At 51.6% G+C, this 23,406-nt stretch overlaps 1 protein-coding gene across 5 annotated transcripts in view; it reads right to left on the bottom strand.

The window, feature by feature from the left end:
* The window catches only part of TTC39A (tetratricopeptide repeat domain 39A), a 50,168-nt gene that overhangs the window by 6,946 nt on the left and 19,816 nt on the right, over positions 1–23,406 (bottom strand). For 4 of the 5 annotated variants that reach the window (XM_059374703.1, XM_059374702.1, XM_059374705.1 and 1 more), the window contains exons 3-13: positions 16,755–16,886; positions 15,825–15,901; positions 14,454–14,521; positions 12,648–12,712; positions 10,587–10,686; positions 9,239–9,304; positions 7,221–7,329; positions 6,621–6,688; positions 6,472–6,531; positions 5,480–5,641; positions 720–811 (exon numbers count right to left, since the gene is read on the bottom strand). In XM_059374703.1, coding sequence (XP_059230686.1) covers positions 720–811; positions 5,480–5,641; positions 6,472–6,531; positions 6,621–6,688; positions 7,221–7,329; positions 9,239–9,304; positions 10,587–10,686; positions 12,648–12,712; positions 14,454–14,521; positions 15,825–15,901; positions 16,755–16,886 — 999 coding nt within the window. The remainder of the gene's footprint in view (positions 1–719; positions 812–5,479; positions 5,642–6,471; positions 6,532–6,620; positions 6,689–7,220; positions 7,330–9,238; positions 9,305–10,586; positions 10,687–12,647; positions 12,713–14,453; positions 14,522–15,824; positions 15,902–16,754; positions 16,887–23,406) is intronic. The other variant, XM_059374706.1, reaches the window with a different exon arrangement.

Here is a 23,406-nt window from a genome sequence, read left to right on the forward strand (position 1 = left end):
TAGCAGGAAGCTCAGGTTACCACCACTCCCAGGTCTCCAAGTTGGGGTCAGCCCTCACCCCTGACTGGAAGAAGGCCTGAGGTTCCTTCCTCAGCCTGCTGAGATCCTTCCTCAGCCTGCTGAGGCTGAGCCCTGCTCTAGACCCTTTGCCGAAGGCAAACAGCAGCAGAGATAACAAGAAAAACAGCTGCAATTTAGTGGTTCCAGGCCCCTCACCAGGCTCTTCAACATAGTTTCTATTTGATTCACAAAACAACCCTGCAAAGCAGAAGTGGTTATTCCCATTTTATAGCTGCTGAAATTGTTCACAGTGCTATAGCTAAGAAACAGCAGAGGCTGGATTTGATCCTGTTTGATTCCCACATTTTGGTCCTCTACAGAGCTTGAGAATAGCAGTCTAACTCAGCAGAAGGGGCCTCCCTGAACCTCAGTGTCCACATCTATCCTACTGACCAGAAGAAGGCAGCTCAGTGGAAAGGATGTTGACAAAACCACTTTCTTGGGGGTGGGGGGGTGCCTCTGAACAGATTCAAAGGGCTGGAACAAGCAGCAGCTGGAAGTGGTGGTGGTGCAAGGGAAGGAGGCACATGGGGCGATCCTGGGGGAGCGTCAGGGAGCTCAGAGCCAGGGGAGGGGAGTTAAGAAGCCCGCCACCTCCCTCCCTGGTGCCCACAGCTCAGGGTGGCTGTGGGCGGATGTGGCTGAGACCTAGGACCCACCTAAACAACTCCACTTCATCATCCCCAAACGGCTTGTAATCCTCCTTTCCAAACATGCTGAGGTAGGCGGCCTTCATGTAGATGTAGGTGGCCTGTGCAAGGCAGAGCAAGAGTGAGAGATAATCAGCCCCCCTTCATAGACCTCCATTGCCAAGCCCCAGGGGAGAAACTAAGGGTGAGGAAGCCGAAGCGCCTTGGGGACTTGAGCTGGGAGCAAAGTCCAGGAGATGCCCACATCAAAGTTGCTTCCCTCCCTTCTCTGATGCAGCGGAGGGAAGGACTCCAGCAACAAGTGGGTGTGCGGGGCAGTGGGTGTGATGGACACACAAAGGGCAGTAAGGGCTTCTGAGAAGCAATTCCTTCAGACTGGACCCTTGAGAGCCAATGGGAAGATTCACAGAGACCTGAGAAAGAACTTTCTAGACAAGGCAAACAGCCTGAGCAAAGCCAGGTAGTAACCGAGATGTGTCGTTAAGAAGGCGACAAATAGGCAGCATAAAGTATGGAATGTATAAACAGGTGGGAGGCCAGAGGAGTGAGTCAGGGTCCCTGTGTATAACTGCCTTCCTGTGTGTCAGGCACTGTATATATACCTCACCTCAATTGATCCCAAAGACAATGCCAGAAAGGAATCTGTACCTGGCCTCTGCTTCCTGGGACTGCAGAGCTTCTGGGGCAGAGCTGGAAGTGTCCCCAGTTTTGTGCGCTTCCAGGGCCTTGCCCAGTGGATCCACAGCCAGCCCTGACAGGGAAGTGCCGCAGTGCAGAGACCCCCATCCCCACCCCAAAGGTACATCCCTGAAATCTACTCCCGTTTCCTGGGAGTCCAACACTCGAGAAACCTGGCTCTATCCTGCCCCCCAGTGGCCAAGCCTTGAACCTCAGCTCCTGCCATCGGGGACTATGGAGAAATACCTGCAAATGGCTCCCAAAAAAGTACAGGGGGTAGAGAAGGAAAGAGAGCAAAACGTCGTGGATTCTCAGGAAAAGTCAGAAAGCAGCCTCCACCTGGGGCCCCTCTCGGGCTGAAGCTCAGGGTTACTCCCAGTTCCACTCTGCCCTCCACACTTCCATCTGCCCTTCACAAAATGAGGAAGCAGGGGTGGTGAGGAGAGTATCCCCACTCTTTAACCTCCTGGTGTCACCCTTACCTTCTCCCTCTCTACCTGGCACTAAGTCAGCAAGTCAGCATGATCTTACCTCCTCTATAGCTCTGGAATCCCAGTGGCCTCGCTCTCATTCTCTGCACCAGCATCCACCCCACACTGCCCTCACTCCAGGACATCAGGGATGTCTTTCTCCTGCCCTTGTCCATATGGTCTCCTAACCCATCTCCTTGCTCTCATCCCTGTCCCTGCAAGCCATTTCCACACCACTGCCAGTCTGTTTTTGATTTAATTATTTTATTTAACAGAGAGAGAGCATGAGTGGGGAAGGGGCAGAGGGAGGACAAGCAGACTCCATACTGAGAGTGGAGCCTGACATGTGGCTCAATCCCATGACCCTGAGATGGTTACCTGAGCTAACATCAAGAGTCAGATGTTTGACCAAATGAGCCACCCAGGCACCCCACTCTGATCTTTTTAAGGTCATATCAATTCCTCTTTGAAATCTTGATATCCCATCATGCTTAGGATAAAATCCAGACTCCCTGTAATGGACTGTAAGCCCCTACACCATTTCCTCCCCCAGTTTCCTCTCCAACTTCATGTTGTTCCCCCTCACTCGCATCACTCTAGCTACACTGGTCTCTGGGCTGTTCCCCGAATACAGGAGATGCACTCAGCTTCCCCCTCCCCAACCCTTGTATCTCCAGTGTCCTTTGCCTGGAACACTCTTCATTAAGAAATCCATATGGCTTGCTCCCAGACTTCATTCCGGTGTCTTCTCGGACAGGCCTTGCCTGACTTTTCTTCACTGCATATACCAGCCTGACATTATATTCTACTGAACACCTATTTGTGTGTTTCTTATCCCTCTTCCCACTAAAATATGGAAGGGTCTTTGTTCTGGATGTCCTCGGGACCTGGCACATGGGGTGCCCAACAAATGCAGGAGGGACTTCTTAGAGCACAGATCTAAGCCACAAACATGAGGTGCTCTCCCACTGTCAGGCTGAAGCCCAAACACCCCCTTCAAGGCACTCTGTGACCTGCTTTTCTGACCCCTCTTCTGCCATTTCTCCCCCATCAGTCCTTAAACTCCCAGGCCTTCACCTGTGCCGTCCTTTTGCCTGGGATGTCATTGTCCCTCCTCATCAGGCTCATCTGTGGGCCTCCTGTAAGAGCCTTCTGGTATCCCTCAGCTACCCCCAAACAACTTACCCTTATGGAGTCACCAGATGTTAGGATGGATGCAGTGACCTAGAGTTCTGAGACCCACAGACATCCAAGTTGCAAGGGATGCTATGGGGCCACATGGACGGAAAACAGCCACCTCCCTGGGTGGGAGTCCGGTCTCCCCAGGCTTGTCTGATTGACCAGTGATTTCACACATTTATTTTTCTGGGTAACTCCACCAGGCTCTGTGTAGACAGACAGTCCTTTGTCCTCAAGAAGCTTACAGAGTGACTTAGGGGGAAGGACCCTCCACAGTACCCCTGCACTCCCACCTACAAAGCCCTTCACCAGTGACACAGAACACAGCACCCTGCGCCTCTGTCCTTGCTGCTCTCCTCACTTGGAGTATCCTTCCACTTCCTCCACTCAGCCACCCTAAATCCTCCTCTGTCTTCCTGGCTTGGCTGCTCAGGGCTGCCTCTGAGCTCCACTTAGATTCCCCCACTACGATGCTCAGCACAGCACTGTCCCCACTATGTGTGTGGCCATCTCAAGCAGCAAGCACTGGGAGAAATGCAAAGGCTTCACGGGATGACTTGGCACAGTCCAGGCAAAGAGGGATGCTGAGCAGAGGGGATGATGCGTATGGCAGTGGCCACACCCTAAGTCCCTAGAGCTGGAAGTTGGTGGATTCTGGTGGCCAAGTGCTACAATTAGGAATGAATGAGGCCCCAGAATTCAAGGTGCTACAACCCTCACTTTCACAGAAAACACTTCTGAGGAAAGTACTACAGAGAGAGGGGGCTGACCACCTCAAAGTCAGTGAGCTGGCAATGGAGCTGACTCACAGCCAGACTTCCGGACACCTGGGAGGCCTGGCCTTCCCTCAGCTCCTCCCAGCAGCTGCGAGGCCACCCCAGGCCTCCTCTTCCCTGTGTATGTGAACCCAGCTGCCTGCCTCCCTCCACAGGAACACTTCTAGGTCACTTTAGTTCAACAAGGTTCCCTGAGGTTGTGTTCCTGTTAGTGGTGGGAGGTGATGCGGAATGAATGCCAGGCCCACAGGGACTGGGTCTGAGGGAGCACCTTCAACAGCAAGGTGATCTCAGGGCAAGAGGGACCTCCTAGGTGGGACTTAAGGTAACAAGGGAAAAGCAAAGGCCTTTGAGTCACACAGAGCTGTCTTCAAATCCAGTGTCTGTCACCAGCAGCTGTGTGGGCCAGGGAAGTCACATACCTTCTCTTGGCCTCCATGCCCCTGTGCACCCAGTGGAGGTAACTCCTACCTCATCGGGTGTGCTATAGAGAAACAGCAAGAGCAGGGCACACAGCAAGAGCTCAGTGAAAGCCTGCACCCCCTCCAGCCCCGCCTGCCCCAGACCCAAAGAATTCCCTTTCAGCTTTGTCTTGGCAGAGGTACTGAAAAGGTAGGGGAGGGATGAGAAATCAGGATTTCAGGTCATTGAGACACATGGTTTGTGTATTTGCCAATACCGAATTGGATGCTCTCTGATGATCTCTGTGATTCTAAGAGTCTTAGTTCAGCATTCTCTGCTATCCTTACTGTGATGATAATGGCTAATACTTGTTTTACCACTTACCATAATGTCATAAGTTTTCATTCACTGTGGGCATCTGCTGTGCCTTATTTTGCCTTTATAGCATCTCTTTAATGCCTCCTCCCACCAACCAAAACTTTTTCTGGGGACCTTATTTTTTTCTGGAGAACCAGGCCTCTCCTATTCTTGATCCATGAGGAGTCTTCCCACTCCTGTTTCCAAGCACTGACATGTGATCTATGCCAGACCAGTTAACCTCAACTGTGGGACTATGGTTGAAACCAAAGGGAAGATGTGAGTTAGGGTCAGGCAGTCCATAGCCACCCTGTCACAAGGAGAAAACCCTCCTGCACGGCAAAGATGTCAAAGGGCAGAGTATAGCCACAGACGGAAAAATGTCAAGCCCAGGTGACATAATTTGAATTCCTGGATCCAGCCCTACCTGAAATCATTTGTGCCTAGAATTTTCAGTTCTATGAACCAAAGAGCCTTTTGTGTTTTCAACCTGCATAGTCCATATTTAGTGGCCACTAACCCCAAGTGACTTTTTAAGTTTAAATTTGAATTAAAATTAAATAAAATTGAAAGCACCCAGTTTGCACTAACACAATGTGCCCATGTAGCTGGGGGCTACCTCTACCATAACAGAATGTTCTCTTAGACAGCGCTCACCTAGACAGTTGGGCCCTGCTTCTGTCCCTTGTGACTAAAAAATCTTGACTGACACTGTAGTTCTAAACTTTATCTGCTCCTCACGGTCTTTAGTTCCTACCAACCCTGAGTCCTCTTAGAACTTATGGTTCTGTTAAATTCCAGCTGAAACAGGCTTTCAGTCAAGGGTTTGGCCCTGGGACTCGGGGCCTCATGGCCAGACAGGGTTGGCCTGGTCCCCCAAGAGCCCCAGCACCTGGTGTCAGCCCACCTTGGACCAGGAGTTCTCCTTGCTGAGCAGGTCGGCATAGAAGTAGGCCATCTTCCACTGGCCCTTGTAGGTGAAGCACCACATCAGCTCCCAATAGCACATGTGGTGGAACTGCTTCCAGTGCTGCTGGGCCTCACAGCACTCCTCGAACCGCTGGATGGCCTGCGGGCACCTGCTGGTCAGCCTCATGGTCCCACCACCCTGCCCCATTCCATAGCAAGCCCAGCCTCCTCCAGCGCACAGTGGTCCAGCCCTGTGCCAGGCTCAGGGAGGGAGAGCAGGCAGGAGTTCTGGGCTCCAGGCCTGGTTCTATTGACTAAGTCTTATAGGACGAGCTTGGGCCCAGTTACTGCCCCTCCCTGGGACTCTAGTCTTCCTACACAGAATGAAAGGATGGGATGGAGCTGTAATGGAAGGACAGGAGGCAGTGGAAAGTATTAATATGAAAGTGATCCATGGTTTGTGCCTCACAGGAAACTCCAAAGTTTCCAGGAGCTCCCATGAAAGGACCTGGACTTGCTGCTTGAGGAATCACAGCCAAGGCCAGATGAAGACCCCAGAACTCTACATTGTACAGTCCCTCCTGGGGACTCAGCCAGACCCGTGTCCCTCCTCTCTCGAACCCCTTCGATGGCTCCCTCCCATCTATGGAGACCCCAGCCAGGTCATCAAGGTGCCCACCTCACACCCTGGCACTGCTGCTCCACTCGCAATGCCTGTCACCATGGCCTGAGTAAGCGGGGCTTCCCACCCCAGCTCACCAAAGGACCTCCGGGTGCAGGAATGCTACAGTCCTGCATCTCCCCGTCAGGTCTTCCTCACCACGAATGCCACCTCCTCCCTCATCTTCCCAGGCTGCCCCATTCCAAATTGCTTCTCCCACCCCTGCTCTCTTGTTGGTTCTCTCTTGGAGCCCTCCTTCCAGAGTCCACCCACTGGTCTGGGAGACCACAGGGGTCACCAGCACTGGCTCCGTCCCCTCCCTTACTCACTGTGTCAACATTGCCTTTTATGGCTTCAATCCGCCCGGCGAAGAACAGGAAGATGGCCCCCTGTAATGACACGCACACAGATCTGTGTGGGCATGCAGGGCACACGTGGGCAGGGGCTGGTGCCAGCAGGAGGGTGGGGGGGGGCCCACCTTAGGGTATCGCTTCAGGTAGGGCTTCAAGAGCTTCTCTGCTTCCTCGATGTTGACATTCCCGGTACCTGAAGGAGGTGAGGGAACAGCACATATCACCATCACCGTCTCTAGGAATCCCCCCGGCAATCTACCAGAGGCTTCCTGGGGCCTCCTCTTCCCTCTCTATGAAATGGGGGTAATTCTTCTACCTCCAGGGTGATGTGGGGATTAAATAAAATAGTGCTGACATCAGCCCGGCACACCAGCCAGGCTCAATAACCAAGAGCCCATGCCTGCCTCAGTGGTACCCACAACCCCCAGGGCCCCCTACAGGGCCCTCACACCCTCTACAAGGTGGGCATGACCACCCCATTTCACAGAAGAGAAAACTGAGGCTGGAACCTGGTCACATTGTGAGGAAGTGAACGGTCGGCAGGCCAAGTCACAACACTGCTGACGCAGCTTCGTTGGTTCTGGCTTCAGAGCCCACCCCCAGCCCTAGGGGCCCGAGCAGGGTCTGCAGCTCCTTGCCCTCTAGTCCCCTGCCCTGAGAGCCAACCACACCCTAGATGCCCCCTTCTGGCTGTCTCCCCGCCACCCCCACGAGGGCACTCCTACCGAGCACAAAGGTGAGGAAGGTGTGGTAGCAGAGCAGCAGCATGACACAGAGCACAGCGCGGAAGCTGTGTCCGGACGCTCCCTCCTCTAGCTGCAGCAGCCCGTAGTCCTGGGGGAGAGAGAGCAGTGGGCTGAGGCTGGACCCAGGCTGGGGGTAGGGCAGGGAAGTCACCAGAGCGCTGGGAGGGCTGTGCTGCTGGAGCAGGGACAGGAGAGCACTGGACTCTGCATCTGGATCCCTGCTGGCCAGGTCAGCCGCGTTCAGGCAGGGCCACCCTCAGCCAGTCTCCCTTCTCGGTACCCTGGCCACCTGGGGGGCAGGGTACATTGGGGGCAGGGGACATTGCTGCCAAGGCCAGGGCAGAGGCTTGGGTCCAGGTGTCCCCCACTTCCTCAATAGCTCCTTCCCCATTCCTGCCTTTATTTACCTGCTGGCCCCCAGGGTGAGCAATGAGGCCCTGAGAAGCCCCGGGTCTGGTCAGGGAGGAAGAGAAGCCAGACTGAACTTGAGGCAGATAATCCTAACCATAGACGCAGAGCACAGATGGGACCACGAGAACAGTGGTCTGGGAAGGATTCCTGGAGAAAAAGACTCTAGAGCTTGCCTGGGGAGGAGAGGCCAGACTCCCCTAGTATCCCTGTCTACAGTCTGCCCCCATCTGTTCTTCAGGGTATTCTCGTTCTTTCTAATACACAAATCTGACCTACCTCACCCCTGGCCTCAAACCCGCCACAGCTTCCTTGCCTTCAGGATAAAGATGAAGCCAGAGCTGGTGTCTGAGGGCTCTCCTACTTTGGGCTCGCCACCCTCTCCTCCTACCCAGGCAAGCCACACTGTCCCACACCTTGGCCTTTCTCATGCTCCTCCCTCCTGGTCATCATCCTGAAATTGTTCTCAGGACTCAAGGGCCCTCTTAAGAAACAAAACTAAAAAGGGACCTTTGGAGCCTCTAACCGGTGTTCCCTGGGACCTGGTCCATGGACCATGGACAAGTCTCCAGACAGACATGAGGCTGAGGCTCAGAATCCCAAGATCCCAAATGATCTCAGTTCGCAGTTCTCTGTCTCTCCTGATGGTGTCGAGGAGAAAGCCCCAGTCCTATGCTGGTGTGTGTTCAACACCACTGTCGCTCTAAACACCTCTTCCCGCAGGAAAACAGCCTTGGTAGATCGTATACCCTGCTTTCGCAAGACCACTTGGTGCTCGTAGGATTTATGGTTATGATTATGTTCTTATCATGCCAAATAACATGCGTTTTCTATGTAGTAGTGTTTCCTTTAGATAAACCTAAATTTAAAATATGAGCCATTTGGGGGAAAATAATACATAAATAGTAATATAGAGCAGACCTGGCAAAAATCAGGAAAGTCCAGAGGAAGTTCAGGTTTGAGAAACACTGATCAGTCTAAAACAAAAAAGCCCCTTGTTTTACCCCAAAAAGGCACAGAGGAGGAGATGAGGCTGGACTGATCCAGGACTCCTGACTCTCAGGCCACTGTTCCTTCTACCACGATGGGCCTCCTCTACCAGGGAGCTTTCCCAGATTTGCTACCTAGTACTCAGATTCCTGCCTTTAGGAAAGTCTCTGGGCACTTGAGTCCTCTGGTTTCTGTCCTCAAGGCCTAATGCACAGTAGTGCTTCTCTTAGGTGACTCCCAGACCAAAAAAAAAAAAAAAAAAATGGTTCCAAGAGAAAGAATTTGCTCAAGTTCTTCCAAAACAAGGAAAACCAGGTTGCTGACACCTGTAAGGCTCAGAGAACATGATTCCAGGCCACTGCACGAAGCTGCCCTTCACACCATCCTTAACCTACAGCCTCTTCACCCTGTGTGGGACTGGGCAGGGATCACTGGCCCCATTTGATTGGAGAGCAGACTGAGGCTCAGAGAGGCCTGGGCCTTGTCCAGGGCCACACACTGAGGGGGGCTATGCCAGGACTGGCACACAGGGCCTGTGGCCCTGCCGCCCCACCCTGTCCAGCTGAGGCAGTCAAGAGTCCCAGAAGGCAGGTGGTTACCTTGTTTCCTGAAAATCCCACAAACTCCAGAAGCCGCAGGATCCTGGTAGGAAGCATGGACAGCGTCTGCAGAAACAGAGGTAGGTGGTCATGAGGAGGGGTGGGAACTGTCCCTCCTCCCCAAACCCCAGAGTCCTGCAGGAAATCCTGAAGGAGCAGGACCTCTCTCCAGAATCTCCACAAGGAGGCCTGAGGTTTCTCAGAAAGCCAACTTCCCTGGAGAGAAAAGCACCTCAGTGTGAGAACTAAGAGCAAACTGTCTAACTCCCAATCTCACCGTGCCCACTGGGTCCCCTTTACCAGCTACACAGCCTTTCTATGCCTCCGTTTCCTCATCTGGGAACCATAATAGCCCCTTCCTCCCAGGGGTACTGTGAAGGATCAGACAGCAGCTGGTGATGTCACACTGAACCCCTGCTCTGCACCAGGGGCTCTGGCTTTGCATCTGATCCTCAACAGTCCTGCCAAGAAAGATCACTGCCCCATCCGACAGATGGAAAAACAGAGGCAGGGATAAGTGACAGGACAGGTCTAAGGCCCCACAGCTCATCAGAGGGCAAGCCAGTTCTCAAACCCAGGACAGCCTGGCTATAACCTGCTAAAGCATCTGATGAACTCTGCAGTTTGAACTTCTCAGCACTAAGGCCAGGATCCCTGTTCCCACTTTAAATTAAAGGAAACTGGAACCCAGAGTGGGGCAGGGATTCCTGCCCCAAGGCCTGCTCTTGGAACAATCTTGCCTAGAGGGGAGAGAGCCATACCCTGCCACACACGCTCTTCTGGACAGGTCTCTGGACACCCAGGGCCAAGAGTCTAAATTATTGATGAGCAGCTCCTCCTCCCAAGAATGGGCTTCACAGCCTCCCCACCTAGCTTACCTCACACTGTTCCTTCTGCCCTGAATGCCCTCCCCACCTACAGATCCTTCGAGACCCAACCCAAATATTCCCCACTCCATGAAACTTTCCCTAACCTCTCCCAGGAAGGGGTCTCGGCTTTCTGTTCCTGTGGGTTCCCCACTGCTTCCAGGCCTTTCTCCCTCCCTGCTACTGGTCAATATTTAACCACCAGGTCTCCAGAGTAGAAAAAGGCCCTGATTTATTGTGTTTGTCTTTTCCTGGTCCTATAAACACCGCCACCCTGGTGCATTTCAAGCTTTCAACTTGACCTGGGGAGAAATGCACGGAGGAACTTCTCAAGCCAGCACCAGCACCCACTCCCACCCAACGCCAGCTCTGTGCATCCGAGGCTGGCAACAGGCCTGCTTTACTACTAGGTCCCTGGGGCCAGCATGCAGCCCAGCACCATAAGCCAGCAGAGAGCAGGTGTACGGGCACTCCCAACTCACCAGGTTGAAGGCTCCCACACCAAGCTTCACACCTCCTTCAAAGTGTCTGTGGTTTTCTCCCTTGCAGTATTGTGAGGACTGCACAAGGCTGTCCAGCTCCCTGTGGAGAGAGGCAAAGTCTTGTTCAGCCACATAGTGGGGGCAAGGTCCCCATTCCAGCTGGGACTAAGGTTGCCCCCCACTCCCAGTTGTTCCCAGAACTCGCTGGTGGTAGATTGGTAAGAGTTCTGGCAATGCAGAAAGCTGACATTCGAGGAATTTCTAACCCCATCTCCATAACAAGATACTACTTGCCCCTGAATGTCAGCCTTATCAGCCCTAGTGCACCTGCCTTGTCCAAAGTTTGCACATGCTCTGCCTTCTCTCTAGAACAGTTTCTCTACTCTGGCACTACTGACATTCCAGGCTGGATAAATTCTTCGTTCGGGGGGAGGCGGGGGGCTGTCTGTATTATCCCAGGATGTTTAGTGGTATCCCTGGCCACCACCCACTAGATGCCAGAAGCAACCTCCCCCAAGGCTGTCACAACCAAAATGTCTCCAAATATTGCCAAATGTCCCAGTGAAGAGCCACCGGGCTAACTCCAACTCCCCCTCCTTCAAGAAGTCTATCTGGAGCCTCTTGGTTGAAATTCAGCCCTCTTCATCCTGGTCATCAGTCACAAAGAATCCAGATCCTAGCCTGCCCTGGGCAGGTCAAAGGGTTTAAAGATGCGTTGGCCTCCTTCCTGGGCCATGAGAGCATCTTGAGAGCTTTCAGTCAGCAAACACTGACTATGGCCTCTCTATGCCAGGCACTGGAGGACAGCTAGAAGCAAAGCCACCAAGCTCCTGCCCTTGTAACTCTCCTGCTCTGGGGGACAGACCCCCATCAAGTCCCTGTGAGGATGAGGAAGGCCTCAAAGAAGAAGACTCCCAGCGCCTGATCTAGTCTGGGGTTCAGGGAAGGTCTCCCTGAGAAGCTGACATTTGAGTGAAACCTAGGGATGGGGAGGGTTCACCTGGCACAGAAAGAGTGCTCCCAGCAGAGAGACAGCATGTCCAAAAGCCCCCAGAGTAGGAATGAGCTTGGCCTGTTTGAAGAACTGAGGGAAGGCCCAAATGTCTGAGGCAGAGTGAGATGCTTTGGAGGGCAGGAGGAGCTCCCAGGAATGACTCAGCAATGACCTGGGACTTTATTTCAAGAGCAAGAGGGAGTTTGTAGGGGATGACCTGACAGGATCTGTGCTTTGGAAACATCACTCTGGCAGCTAGGGAGGAAACTAGAGGGGGCAGAGCCCGCTTCCAACACAGACCCACAAGGTTATGTGGTACCCAGATACTACATGGGGTCTTATATCCCAGCAGGACCTTGAAATCAAACTCACAGTATCTCTGCAGGGAAACAGTCACATTAGATGGGGAAAATAAGACGATGCATAGTCTCAAGTCCATTCAAGTCAACTTTTAATGGAAAATGAGTTTTAAGCCAAACTTGAGGGGAGAAATTGGGCTTTTGAAGCTTTTTTGATTTTAGAATTGTAGGTAAGGACTGTGGTGCCATATCAAGTAGAAGTGTTTGGACTGAGTCTTATTTCTTTTATCCATTAAACTAGGCCTATGGCTGGCCCACAGCTGAGAAGGCATGGAAATGATCTGGCCCTCAGGAGGGTAAGAGTGTGTACTGGAGGGTCGAAGGCAGGCTTCATTCGAAAGCGGCATTTGGGTTGAGTCTTAACAGATAGGTAAGGGTTCTGTTGCTGTTCTCAAAGACACAGTCCTTGTGCCTGCCTCTGAGCCTCTACCACACCAAGCAGTTTATCCAGAATCTGTCTGATTTTCCTGTGCTCAGGGTCAGGAATAGACTCAGGGGAACCAAATGAACAGATACAACAAAACACCAGGGGAATAATATTCTGGAAAACTGAGGTCCTGAGGGTGCAGAAATCTGCCTGAGGTCACATGGCATTCTAGGCTTCCTGCCACTACTGCCTTCCTGCTCTCTACCTCCCACAAAGAGGTCTAAGGGACACAGAGTCGCAGACGCTGTGGACCCAGTCACGCCCAGACCAGCCCCACTTACTTGTAGGTCTGGTAGCTGTTTCGAACTTTGATGCCGCCCTTGATGAAGCTCACCATGTTCTCATCCTGCAGGAAGGAGAGATGCTAAGAGCCAGGCCTGGGTGGGGAGCCACAGGCTTGAGAAGAATCATACAGGGCTCTGGGCCCAGCCTACCCCACCTTGGGCCCAGCCCTAAAAGGAGAGCCCTGGAGGGATGGGGTCAGGCGTTGAGGTCAGGCCTCCTGAACCCCTGGGACCTGAGATAAGGATTTCCTTGCCAAACAAACCCTCCAGAATGTCCAGGGCTCACCCACAGCCTCACAGTTACATATGCTAAGTGCCTGGAGAAGGGCCTGGAGGAGGGACTCCCAGTGGTTAACAGTGTCTCCTCTAGGTGGACGAACCATGGGAAAGTGAGAGGGGAAGCTCATTTTTAGGGGGGAATTTTTCTGTTTTTTTTACAACAAGCAGCTATTTACCACATCTGTAATTTAAAGCACCACTACCTACAGCCCACATATAGTTCCATTCCTGGGGATATGCCCAAGAGAAATGGAAGAACATGGGCTACAGAAGTCACCTTCCAGAACATTCACAGCACCAGTGTTTATAGCCGCCAGTAACTACAAACAACCCAAATGGCCTTCAGCAGGAGAATGGATAAACAGACTGCTATATCCATAGAAGGGAATATTATACAACTGCATATGGTTGAGTGATTAAGAAAGCAATTCCCACACAGCCTGAGGGCTTAAGAAGCTTGAAGCCAACTAAAACACAACAATATGCTGCTAAGACATGAACAGAAAGCTGAAAAAACTATTTTTAGAAAAATAAGGTGGGGGATGATCAACAAAACTCTAGGCAGTGGTTTCCCCATGAAGGGAGGCAGGGGACAGTGCGGGGAGGAGCCCAGAGGGCCAGGGGACTCGCTAGCTGTGTTCTGTCCTCTGGTTGGGTGGGGGAAACCATGGGCATTTATTTATTATGTGTAATAGGATACATAAATAAATAGAAGGCCACTCACAATGCAATTATTAACAGTAACCCTAATGAGAACTTAGGATTAATCTAATTCTAATTACCTGAGGTACAAAATGAACAAAAGCTAACAAAAATAAATAGTATCCTAAGAATAAAATTCATATATGCCTCTCTACCCCAATACCCACATTCACATGATGATTATATGTTCTAACCCAGGCTTTCTGGAGAGATTATTAGGTGACGGATCTCTTAATCACTACTGTGTGGTGAGGATCACAGGCTCTGAGTCCAGCCCTACATTCAAACCTCAACTCTGGCTGTTGCTAATCAGGTGACCCTGTGAAAGTGGCTCCTCCCCTCTAACCTTCCCCTTCACAGGCCAGTAAGGTGCAGATTTCTTAATATAAATACATTTATATAACCACCACCATGCATCCAGTGAAAGGTACAGAAAACCACATACTAAAATGGACACACAAAGCCTGGTATATCATAGAATCAAGTTTGATCCATTCAAACTTGCTTGTTGAATGAATCAACCATAAAGCAGGTTTTGTGGGAATGCCTGTCACCCCACAGGGCCCTTAGGAAGAAAACAGCAGTCCTGAGGTGGGAGCACATCCTAGTAGTGGGTGGGAACACATGTGCTCAGTGTGGAGGGGTAAAGCCCATCACCGCTGCCCATGAGCCTGGCCAGAGCTGACAGGGCTGGGGTGACCAAGCCTCAGTCCTCTCCTAAACCACAAGGAGGCTGGCTGTGGCTGCTATAGCTACTTCCGGCTTAGAGATGGTGACTGATCTGAAATCGCCAGGCCATTTGTACAAGGAGAGGGTTCCTACCTGCAGGAAGGTCAGAGCTGCTCTCTGCAGCAGGCACTCTGCATAGCAGACCTCAGCGTGGATTTCCTCTGCAAGGAGAAAACCAAAGCCCTGAGGCCTCCTGGGACTGTGGGCAGGCAGCATGGGACAAATCCTCCCCACCCTACTTCCCAGAAGGCAAAAGGAGCCTGAGTCAGGCCCTTCCCCTCCACCCATGGAAATTGGGGGCGGCAGGGGGTGGGGGTGGTCCGGCTCCTCCAGAGCTTTTACCACTGTCCAGAATTAGCTCACACTCCCCCCACCTTCCAGCTGGTTCCCCAGCCCACCACCCAGGGTATCAGTGCAGGGCCCTTAGCTTCCTTCTCTTGTTCTCCAAGCACCACTGCAGGTGCTGTGCGCCTGCCCCCTGTGGGGCCAGGCAGGACAAAGTGCTGGGATGAATAGCTAAACAAAGAAGACCCTGATCCATGGAAGCCAAGAGGCTGTAGAAGGAGGGAAAGAGCAGCCCAGGGAGACAGGGGAGACTTCCAGAAGAAAGGACATTCTAGTCAGGCCCTCTGAGTTGAAAAGGAATGGAAGCATGAGGCAGGAAGAGCTTTCAAGGCAGAGGCCTGGGAGAAGCAAAAAACTCTGTTTGGGGACAGCCAAGCACAGAAGATTGAAATGGGGTGAGTACGAAGAGACTTAGGAGACATGGAAAGATGAGAGGCAGCAGTCTGGTTGCAAAGACATGAACGCTGGTGGACTACTGCAGATTTGGCCCATGGGCATCAGGGAGCTCTGGAAGGCATGAGGGAGGGAGTGGCATTGTCATATTCACTGTTTTGGGCTGGAAACTTCAAGGACTCTTGAGGGTGGTGAAGGCCATTTGCTCCTGCATGGAAGAGCCCCCCACTGCTCACCACTGGCCGCTACTACCACCAGGTCTGCCACAGAGGTCACAGCACACAGGCCCTGGTGGCCCAGACCATCCCTTCCATTGCTTTCAGCTGTCTCATCCCAGTGGGTCAGCCTCCAAAACCACATTCCCCTCTGGGGCATCACTGTGATCACTAGGCCAGTAAACCTAAGTGCACACACAATTCTAAGCCCACCCTGGCCTGGAGGGCAAAAGCGCATGGACCCTGTGACAGTGTTTTCTTTCCCCAACTTCTGGGTCCTCAGCAGGTAATGCCATCAGGTAAGTGAGTCCCCCACCCCACCACCACCCTGACCTCCCCTCCTTACCTGAGAGCAACTTCTCCAAAGGCCCCAGGTCTGACCCATGGGTGTCCCAGCACCAAAGCCAGGGTCTGGCCCTTTCGTGAAACTGGGAAGTTAAGTGCCCCGTCCCACCCCTCCCTGGGCCTGGAACAGGGTGAGCGTGGGTGAGAGGACACTCAGATGCCACACCTTCTGTGAACTGGTCCATCGTGGGGCGATGCACCAGGTTGCTAAAGGAGTCTGTTACAGAGGACTTCTTCCGGTGCCTGAAGAGGAAAAGAGGGGCCTCAAGTCATTCAGTGAGGGTGAGCAAGGGGCCAGGGTGGGCTCAGATGCCTCCGCCACCATTCCCATGGGACTCCATACACACTGAAGCGAGTCCAGGCTTTCTCACACACTTTCTTCTGCTGCTACCCCTACTTGGAGCCCCTCCCCTCCTTCCTCAGCCCCAGCCAGGTCCTCGTCACCCCTTAGGACCGAGCTCCAGCATCGCCTCTTCCAGGAAACCTTTCCTACTCCTCTGGCAAGACCCCCACAGCCCCTGGAGCTTCCCTGCATCAGGCTGGGAGGTCACTGTTGGCTTCTCCCAGACCAGCCAGCTCCCCCCAGGTCTGATGTTTCCCAGGGTGGCCTGTGCCCAGCACAGCAGCTGGCCAAGGGCAAGTACGAGTGTGTGTCCAGTGAAAGACAATACTACCTGTACACAAACACTGAGGGTCCATTCAGCCATTCACTCGTTCAAGCAGTTTCTGTGTACTGAACACCCATCATGCACCAGGTCCTGTGACCAGTGACCTCATTCGGTCCCCATAAAGGCCCTATCTTTATACCTATTTTACATATGAAGAAAGTTGAATCCAGATAGACTTGCTCAAGACCAAAGAGCTATTACCTGACAGAGCCCCAATTTGTCTCCATGAAATCAGGTCTGGCCCCCAGAAGCTGCTTAGAGACTGGCTCAGACAACAGGGCTCCTGAGGCAGAACTGAGGGGACAGCTCCTAGCACCTGGGGACACATCTTCTTAACCAGAAGGAGCATCATTAATAATCTGTTACCCAAAGGTAACAGAAGGATGGCCCTCACAACACCTCATCCCTGCGCGCCCCACGGCCCTGACCTCTGACACAGCATCTGTGCCTCCTTCATCATGTTGCCAGCCAGCACGATGTCCTGAGGGTCAAAAGTCATCATGGCCTGCATCTCCAGGATGGTGGCATATGTCAGCGAGTGGTACATGCTCTCCTTGGTTCTGCCAGAGAGAAGGGACATGAGAGCACCAACTCCCAGAACTCCAGAGGTAGCCGGCCTGTGTTGGTCACCACCACTACCTCCCGACTGGGCATGGTGGCGAAACAGGGATCCCAGGATGGAAGAGACTCTCCCAAGGTCTGACCCTTCCACTGCTGCTCAAAAGGCCTCAGACCCCACTTCCTCTCCTTCTTCTTCTGAATGGCACCAAGTGACTGTCCAACTCTGAGCCTTAGTTTCTCATCTGTTCCACAGGGACGGCAGCAGCAAGGCTGTGGTGAGGACTCAAGAAGGGCTTTAGCAGCAGGTTGGCCTGAGGGCATGCCCCCAGTGCCTAGGGCCTGCCTCTCGCCTTCTGCGCCACCTCCCAGAGCACAGCCCAAATCCCTTCTCTCCTCAAGCTCTCCTTCCCCGCCCTGCCCTCGTTCCCTGTTCCCTGGGCCCCACAGGCCGCACCCCCTCCTGCTTCTCCCTAGCCCATCATCTGACCACACCACTGACTGCCTAACTCATCCCATGGCTTTCAAGTGCCATGGGGTAATGCTCTGGCCCAAGGCTCCACATAGCACAGGTCCTGCCCACCTTTCCAACCCAGCCCTCTAGTCACTTCTGCCCCAAAGCCTGGTCAACATTCCAGACTGTTTCCCTTGCCACACTGAGACACACATGCTCTCAAGAAGTTCCTACCCTTTCCCTCCTCTTGGCCTTATGTTCATGCTGTTCCCGCAACCTGAAATGCTCTTTCCTCAGCCCCACACCCTGACTCATCTGTCAAGGCCCTCAACTGCCTCCAGGGCCACTGGGCATTGGGTCTCCCTCCTCAGGGAACATGTATCTATAATGAGGCATAGGTCATACTGAGTTTATATCAGCAGAGGCTCAGCTTTCCCCTCAGACTGAACTGCGGATGCCTCAAGGACAGAGCTTGTATGGAAGGCATCTCTGTCCTCAGCACCAGTGTGACAGGGCCTAGTGAACCAGCATTGGAAAGCCTTTTGCTCCTGCCATCTGCTTCTCCACAGCCCAGACCTCTCAACTGAAAAGTATATGGTAGAAGATGGGGGGGCAGGGAGTGGCATTTAGTCCAACAAATGGAAAGAGAACCAGGCAAGGAGGGACAAGAAAAATGCAGGCCCCCATCTGTACTTGGGGAAGTCATAATGTCTGGGTCTTGATTTATACTTCTGGAAAATGGGGCAAGAACACTGGCCTGCCCAGGTTCCTATGGGACTGGCTGGGGATTACTCCTGCTTGTTGCACAGTAGGTGCCACAGCAATTTTCTCTCCCTTCACTACACCCCCTTGTTAATTATTTATAAAACTCCCCAGTGCAGGGCCTATGCTGGGAACTTCAAGGGAAAGAGATGACTAAGGTTTATAGACTGTTCTATTGTAAAATCATGCGACTTTATCTATTTTCATGTCTTTCTCATTCATAAAGCTCTGTAAAATTAAAAACCCTCTGTAAATTAAGTGCTTTTTAACTTCTGGGTGACCGACCGCCTCCCAGGTGATATTATCCTGGGGACTCAAAGGTTTTTTTTTTTTTTTTTTTTAAAGATTTTATTTATTTATTTGACAGAGAGAAATCACAAGTAGATGGAGAGGCAGGCAGAGAGAGAGAGGGAAGCAGGCTCTCTGCCGAGCAGAGAGCCCGATGCGGGACTCAATCCCAGGACCCTGAGATCATGACCTGAGCCGAAGGCAGCGGCTTAACCCACTGAGCCACCCAGGCGCCCCGGAGTCAAAGGTTTTTAAAGGAAACCAAAGGCTGGTCCACCCCTTACCAGTCCTGGCAGCTGTCAGGATACCTCCCAGACCTTTGCTAGAAATGCTAACCTGAAGGCAGTGGCTTGTGGAAAGGAGGCCACAGCCTGAAGTGGGGACAGAACTCAGGCTACAGAGTCCTTGAAATACAGGTTGAATCTTGGCTTTGCCAGTGACCAGCTGTGTGATCCTGGTGAATCTTAAACCTCTCTGAGCCTCAAGTTTCTCCTCTGTAAAATGGATACAATAAGGGCCCCATCACTGATGCTCAATAAATGTGAGTTTTTCTGTATCTTCTGGGGTCAAGGGTCGCTGCCCTGGACAGAAACTCTCTCCTACAGGATATGTTTCCCTGACCTTACTCAGATCCACTCCCACCCCGCAGATAATTCCTTCCTACTCCAGGCCTACCCAGTTCTCAAGTCCCTCCCCATCTTCTTCCCACCCCAGTGAAGCTACCTCAGTCTGGTGCTGGGTCCAGAAGGGACAGCCCCACCTGGGGAGCTGGTGGGCAAAGTGGAATTTCTCGTTTGAGGCCCAATGTCAAAACATGTACCCGCAGCTGGGAATCCTGGCTCCTCCCCAGCCCACCCCTGGAAGCCCCTCAGCTGTGCCCTGGACTGAGATTTGTGGTACAGGCATACATGCGGGATTCTGCAGGTTTCGTTCCAGATCACTGCAATAAAGCCAATATTGCAGTGAAGCAAGTGAAATGAATTTTTGGTTTCCCTGTGCACACACAAGTTTAATTAAGCCTGCAACAGCATTATGTCGAGAGTGTATAACAGCATGATGTTAAAAAAATACATACCTTAATCAAAAAATACTTTATTGCTATATAACGCCAACCAGCATCTGACATTTCAGCGAGCTGTAATATTTTTGCTGGTGAAGGATCTTGCCTTCTGACTGATGAGGGTGGTGGTTGTAGAAGGATGGGTTAGCTGTGGCAATTTCTTTTTCTTTTTTTTTTCAAAGATTATTTATTGATTTGTCCGAGAGAGTGTGAGAGCGCACAAGCAAGGAGAGCAGAAGGCAGAGGGAGAAGCAGGCTCCCCACTGAGCAAGGAGCCCAATGCGGGACTTGATCCTAGGACCCCAGGATCATGACCTGAGCTGAAGGTAGTGGCTTAACTGACTGAGCCACCCAGGCATCCCGGTTTACTGAATTTTTTAAGCCCACTGTTGAGACCCACTGATCAGAAAAAAAGATTCCTTTCAATTACTACTGGTCACTGACAGTGCCCCTGGTCATCCACGAGCTCTCCTGGAGATGGGCAATGAGGTGAATGTTGTTTTCATGCCCACTAACACTGCGTTCATTCTGTGCCCCATGATTTAACAAGTCATTTTGACTTTGAAGTCATATCACTTAAGAAATCTAATTCATAAGGCTATAGCTGCCATAGAGAGTATTTCCTCCGATAGAAAGTAAATTGAAAAACCCTAGAAAGTATTCACCAAACTAGATGCCAGTAAGAACTTTGTGATTCATGGGAAGAGGTCAAAGTATTAACATGAGCAGGAGTTCAGAAGAAACTGATTCCAGCCCTCATGGATGACTTGGAGGGATTTAAGGCTTCAGGAGAGGAAGGACTTGCAGATGGGGTGGAAGGAGCAAGAGAACTGGAAGTGGAGCCTGAAGGTGGGACTGCGTGGCTGTCCTCTCAGGATAAAACTTGAGAGGGTGAGGAGTTGCATCTAATGGATGAGAAAAGAAGGTGGTTCCTTTTCTTTTTTTAAAGATTTCATTTATTTATTAGAGAGAGAGGGCACACGAGAGGGAGAACATGAGAGAGAGAGAGCGAGCGCACAAGCAGGGAGAGCAGCAGCTAGAGGGAGAGGGAGAAGCAGACTTCCGGCTGAGCAGGGAGCCCAATGCCGGATTCGATCCCGGGACCCTCGAGATCATGACCTGTGCCGAAGGCAGACACTTAACCCACTGAGCCACCCAGCACCCCAAAGAAGGTGGTTTCTTGAGATGGAATCCACTCCTGGTGAAGATGTTGAAATGACAACAAAGGATTAGCAATATTACATAAACTTAGTTGATAAAGCAGCAACAGCATGTGAGAAAATGGACTCCAGGGGCGCACGGATGGCTCAGTCAGTTAAGGGGCTGCCTTCGGCTCAGGTCATGATCCTAGGGTCCTGGGATTGAGTCCCACATTGGGCTCCTTGGTCAGTGGGGAGCCTGCTTCTCCCTCTGCCTTCTGCTCTCCCTGCTTGTGTGCTCTCTCTCTCTGACAAATAAATAAACAAAACCTTAAAAAAAAAATTCAACAAACCACGTTGTAAACCAACATGCTTTGTTGTTCAACTTAAAAAGCACAGGAAGAATAGATTTAGCGTAATTCTTAAGGGCCCCAGAATTTTCAGGATGCTAAAGCAGCACAGGCTTCACCTTGAAGTCAACAGCTACATTAGCTCCTAATATGAGTCAGCCTTCCCTTTGAGGCTTTGAGGCCAGGCGCTGACTTCTCTGCAGCTGTGGACGTCTCACACGGCATCTTTTCCCGACAGAAGGCTGCTCCATTCTACACTGTTTAATGTATCCACCTTTACGAATGTTCCAAGGTGGAACTTCCGGATCACCTGCTGCGGCGTCTACACTGGCACTGGCTGCTTCACCCTGCACTTCTACGTTATGGAGGTGGGTTCTTTCCCTAAACCTCACGAACCCACCTCTGCTGCTTCCAACCTTCCTTCTGCAGCTTCCTCACCTCCCTCAGCCTTCATAGAATGGAGGGGGGCTCGGGCCTTGCTCCGGATCAGGCTTGCCTTAAGGGAATGTGGTGGCTGGTTTGCTCTTCTATCCCAGCCGGCCGCTCACACACTCTCCACCTCAGCAGTAAGGCCGTTCCACTTTCTTATCATCATGTGTCCCCTGGAGCAGCGCTCTCAGTTTCCTGCAGGAACTTGTCCTTCGCTTTCACAACTTGGCTGTTTGGTGTCAGAGGTCTCGCTTTCAGTCTGTCTTGGCTTTCGACATCATTCCTCACTAAGCTTAGTCATCTCTAGCTTTTGATTTAAAGGGAGAGATGAGCAGTTCTTCTCACCTCAACGCTCAGGGGCCACAGTAGGGTTATTTTTTTTTTTTAAGATTTTATTCATTTATTTGACAGACGGAGATCACAGTAGGCAGAGAGAGAGAGGAGGAAGCAGGCTCCCCACTGAGCAGAGCGCCCGATGTGGGGCTCCATCCCAGGACCCTGAGATCATGACTTGAGCCAAAGGCAGAGGCTTTAACCCACTGAGCCACCCGGGTGTCCCCACAGTAGGGTTATTAATTGGCCTAATTTCAATATCGTTGTCTCTCAGGGAATAGGGAGGCCCAAGGAGAAGGAGGCAGGGGAGGGGAATGGCTGGTCAGTGGACAAGTCCGAATGCATACAACATTTATCAATTAAGTTCATTGTCTTATATGGTGGTGGCCCAAAACAATTACGATAGTCACACCAAAGGTCAGTGATCACAGATCACCATAATAAATATAATAATAATGGGAAAGTTTGAAATATTGCAAGGATTACCAGAATGTGACACAGACCCAAAGTGAGTAAATGCTGTTGGAAAAATGGTACCAAGACTTGCTTGATGCAGAGTTGCCACAAACCTTCCATTTGTAACAAATGCAGTATCTGTGAAGTGCAATGTGGTATTCCCAAACCTCAGACACCCCAAGTTTAGTTTACAATCCATAAGTTCTTGTTGTCATATAGGATCCTAACCTCTGAGAGTAAGAGCCCCCTCACCTCCAAGGGAAATCCAGCTCCAGGAGATGATGTCCACTGGGGTCCCACCTTCTGTCAAATTGGGGAACCAGCAGAAGAGCAGGATGTTGGGACCTGGGATTCCTTGGCCATGAGGAGGTCAGCTAAGCCTAGAGAGCTCTAGTCCTTCCCTCCTCTAACCACAGCAAAGTAAAATGAACTGAAAGCTACTCAAAGAAGTGACAAACGCAGAAAACAAAAGCCCAAGCATTTGGGGTGATGAGGGGTGGAACTTGATGAGCCCATTACTTCCTGAGGACAAAGTATGGGAAACAATTAAATGAGACACTGCATGCACAATGCAGAACAATGAATGAAACTGGACCCCAACATCTTTTGAAGCTTCAGTGGCTATAAATGGGGAGGGGAGGCCATTTTTTTAAAGCAACAATTATTTTCTCCTAGACCAGTGGTTCTTAATAAAGATGGGAGATATTTTTCCTCCCCCAACCCCAACCCCCAGTATCTGGCAATTTCATGAAACACTTTTTTCTTGTCAAAATGGGGATGTGGGTGGGGAATGTGTTAACATCTACTGTTTGAAGAGAACTCTCAAACTGAAAAAGAAAGGAAAACATCTTTTCTGGAATGGAGCAGGGGCTTAGATAAGGGACAGCTTCACTGCCTTAAGTATGACATTAAAAGGTAGCCTCATGGAAAGACTGGTCTCTCCCTAGTGCCTCTTTTCATTCAGGGCGAGCATTTCCTCTTTGGGGCCTGAATTGTCTGGCCCGAGTTATGGAACTTCTGGTAGAGTGTCCTCGTGAGATGAGGGAGGGTAAGGCAGCCCTTCAACACAAGAGGTCTGTGGGGGGAGGGTGAGGAAGGTGTGAGGGGAGGTGGCGGGGAGGAACCTGCATAGGGACAGGTAACGACCAGAAGGGAAGTGGAGCTGGGAAGTCTTCGAAAAACACTGGGAGGGAGGAGTGCCTGGGTGGCTCAGGTCATGATCCCAGGGTCCTTGGATGGAGTTCCTCGGGG

This window comes from Mustela nigripes, chromosome 14, assembly GCF_022355385.1.
Source record: "Mustela nigripes isolate SB6536 chromosome 14, MUSNIG.SB6536, whole genome shotgun sequence".
NCBI lineage: Eukaryota > Metazoa > Chordata > Mammalia > Carnivora > Mustelidae > Mustela > Mustela nigripes.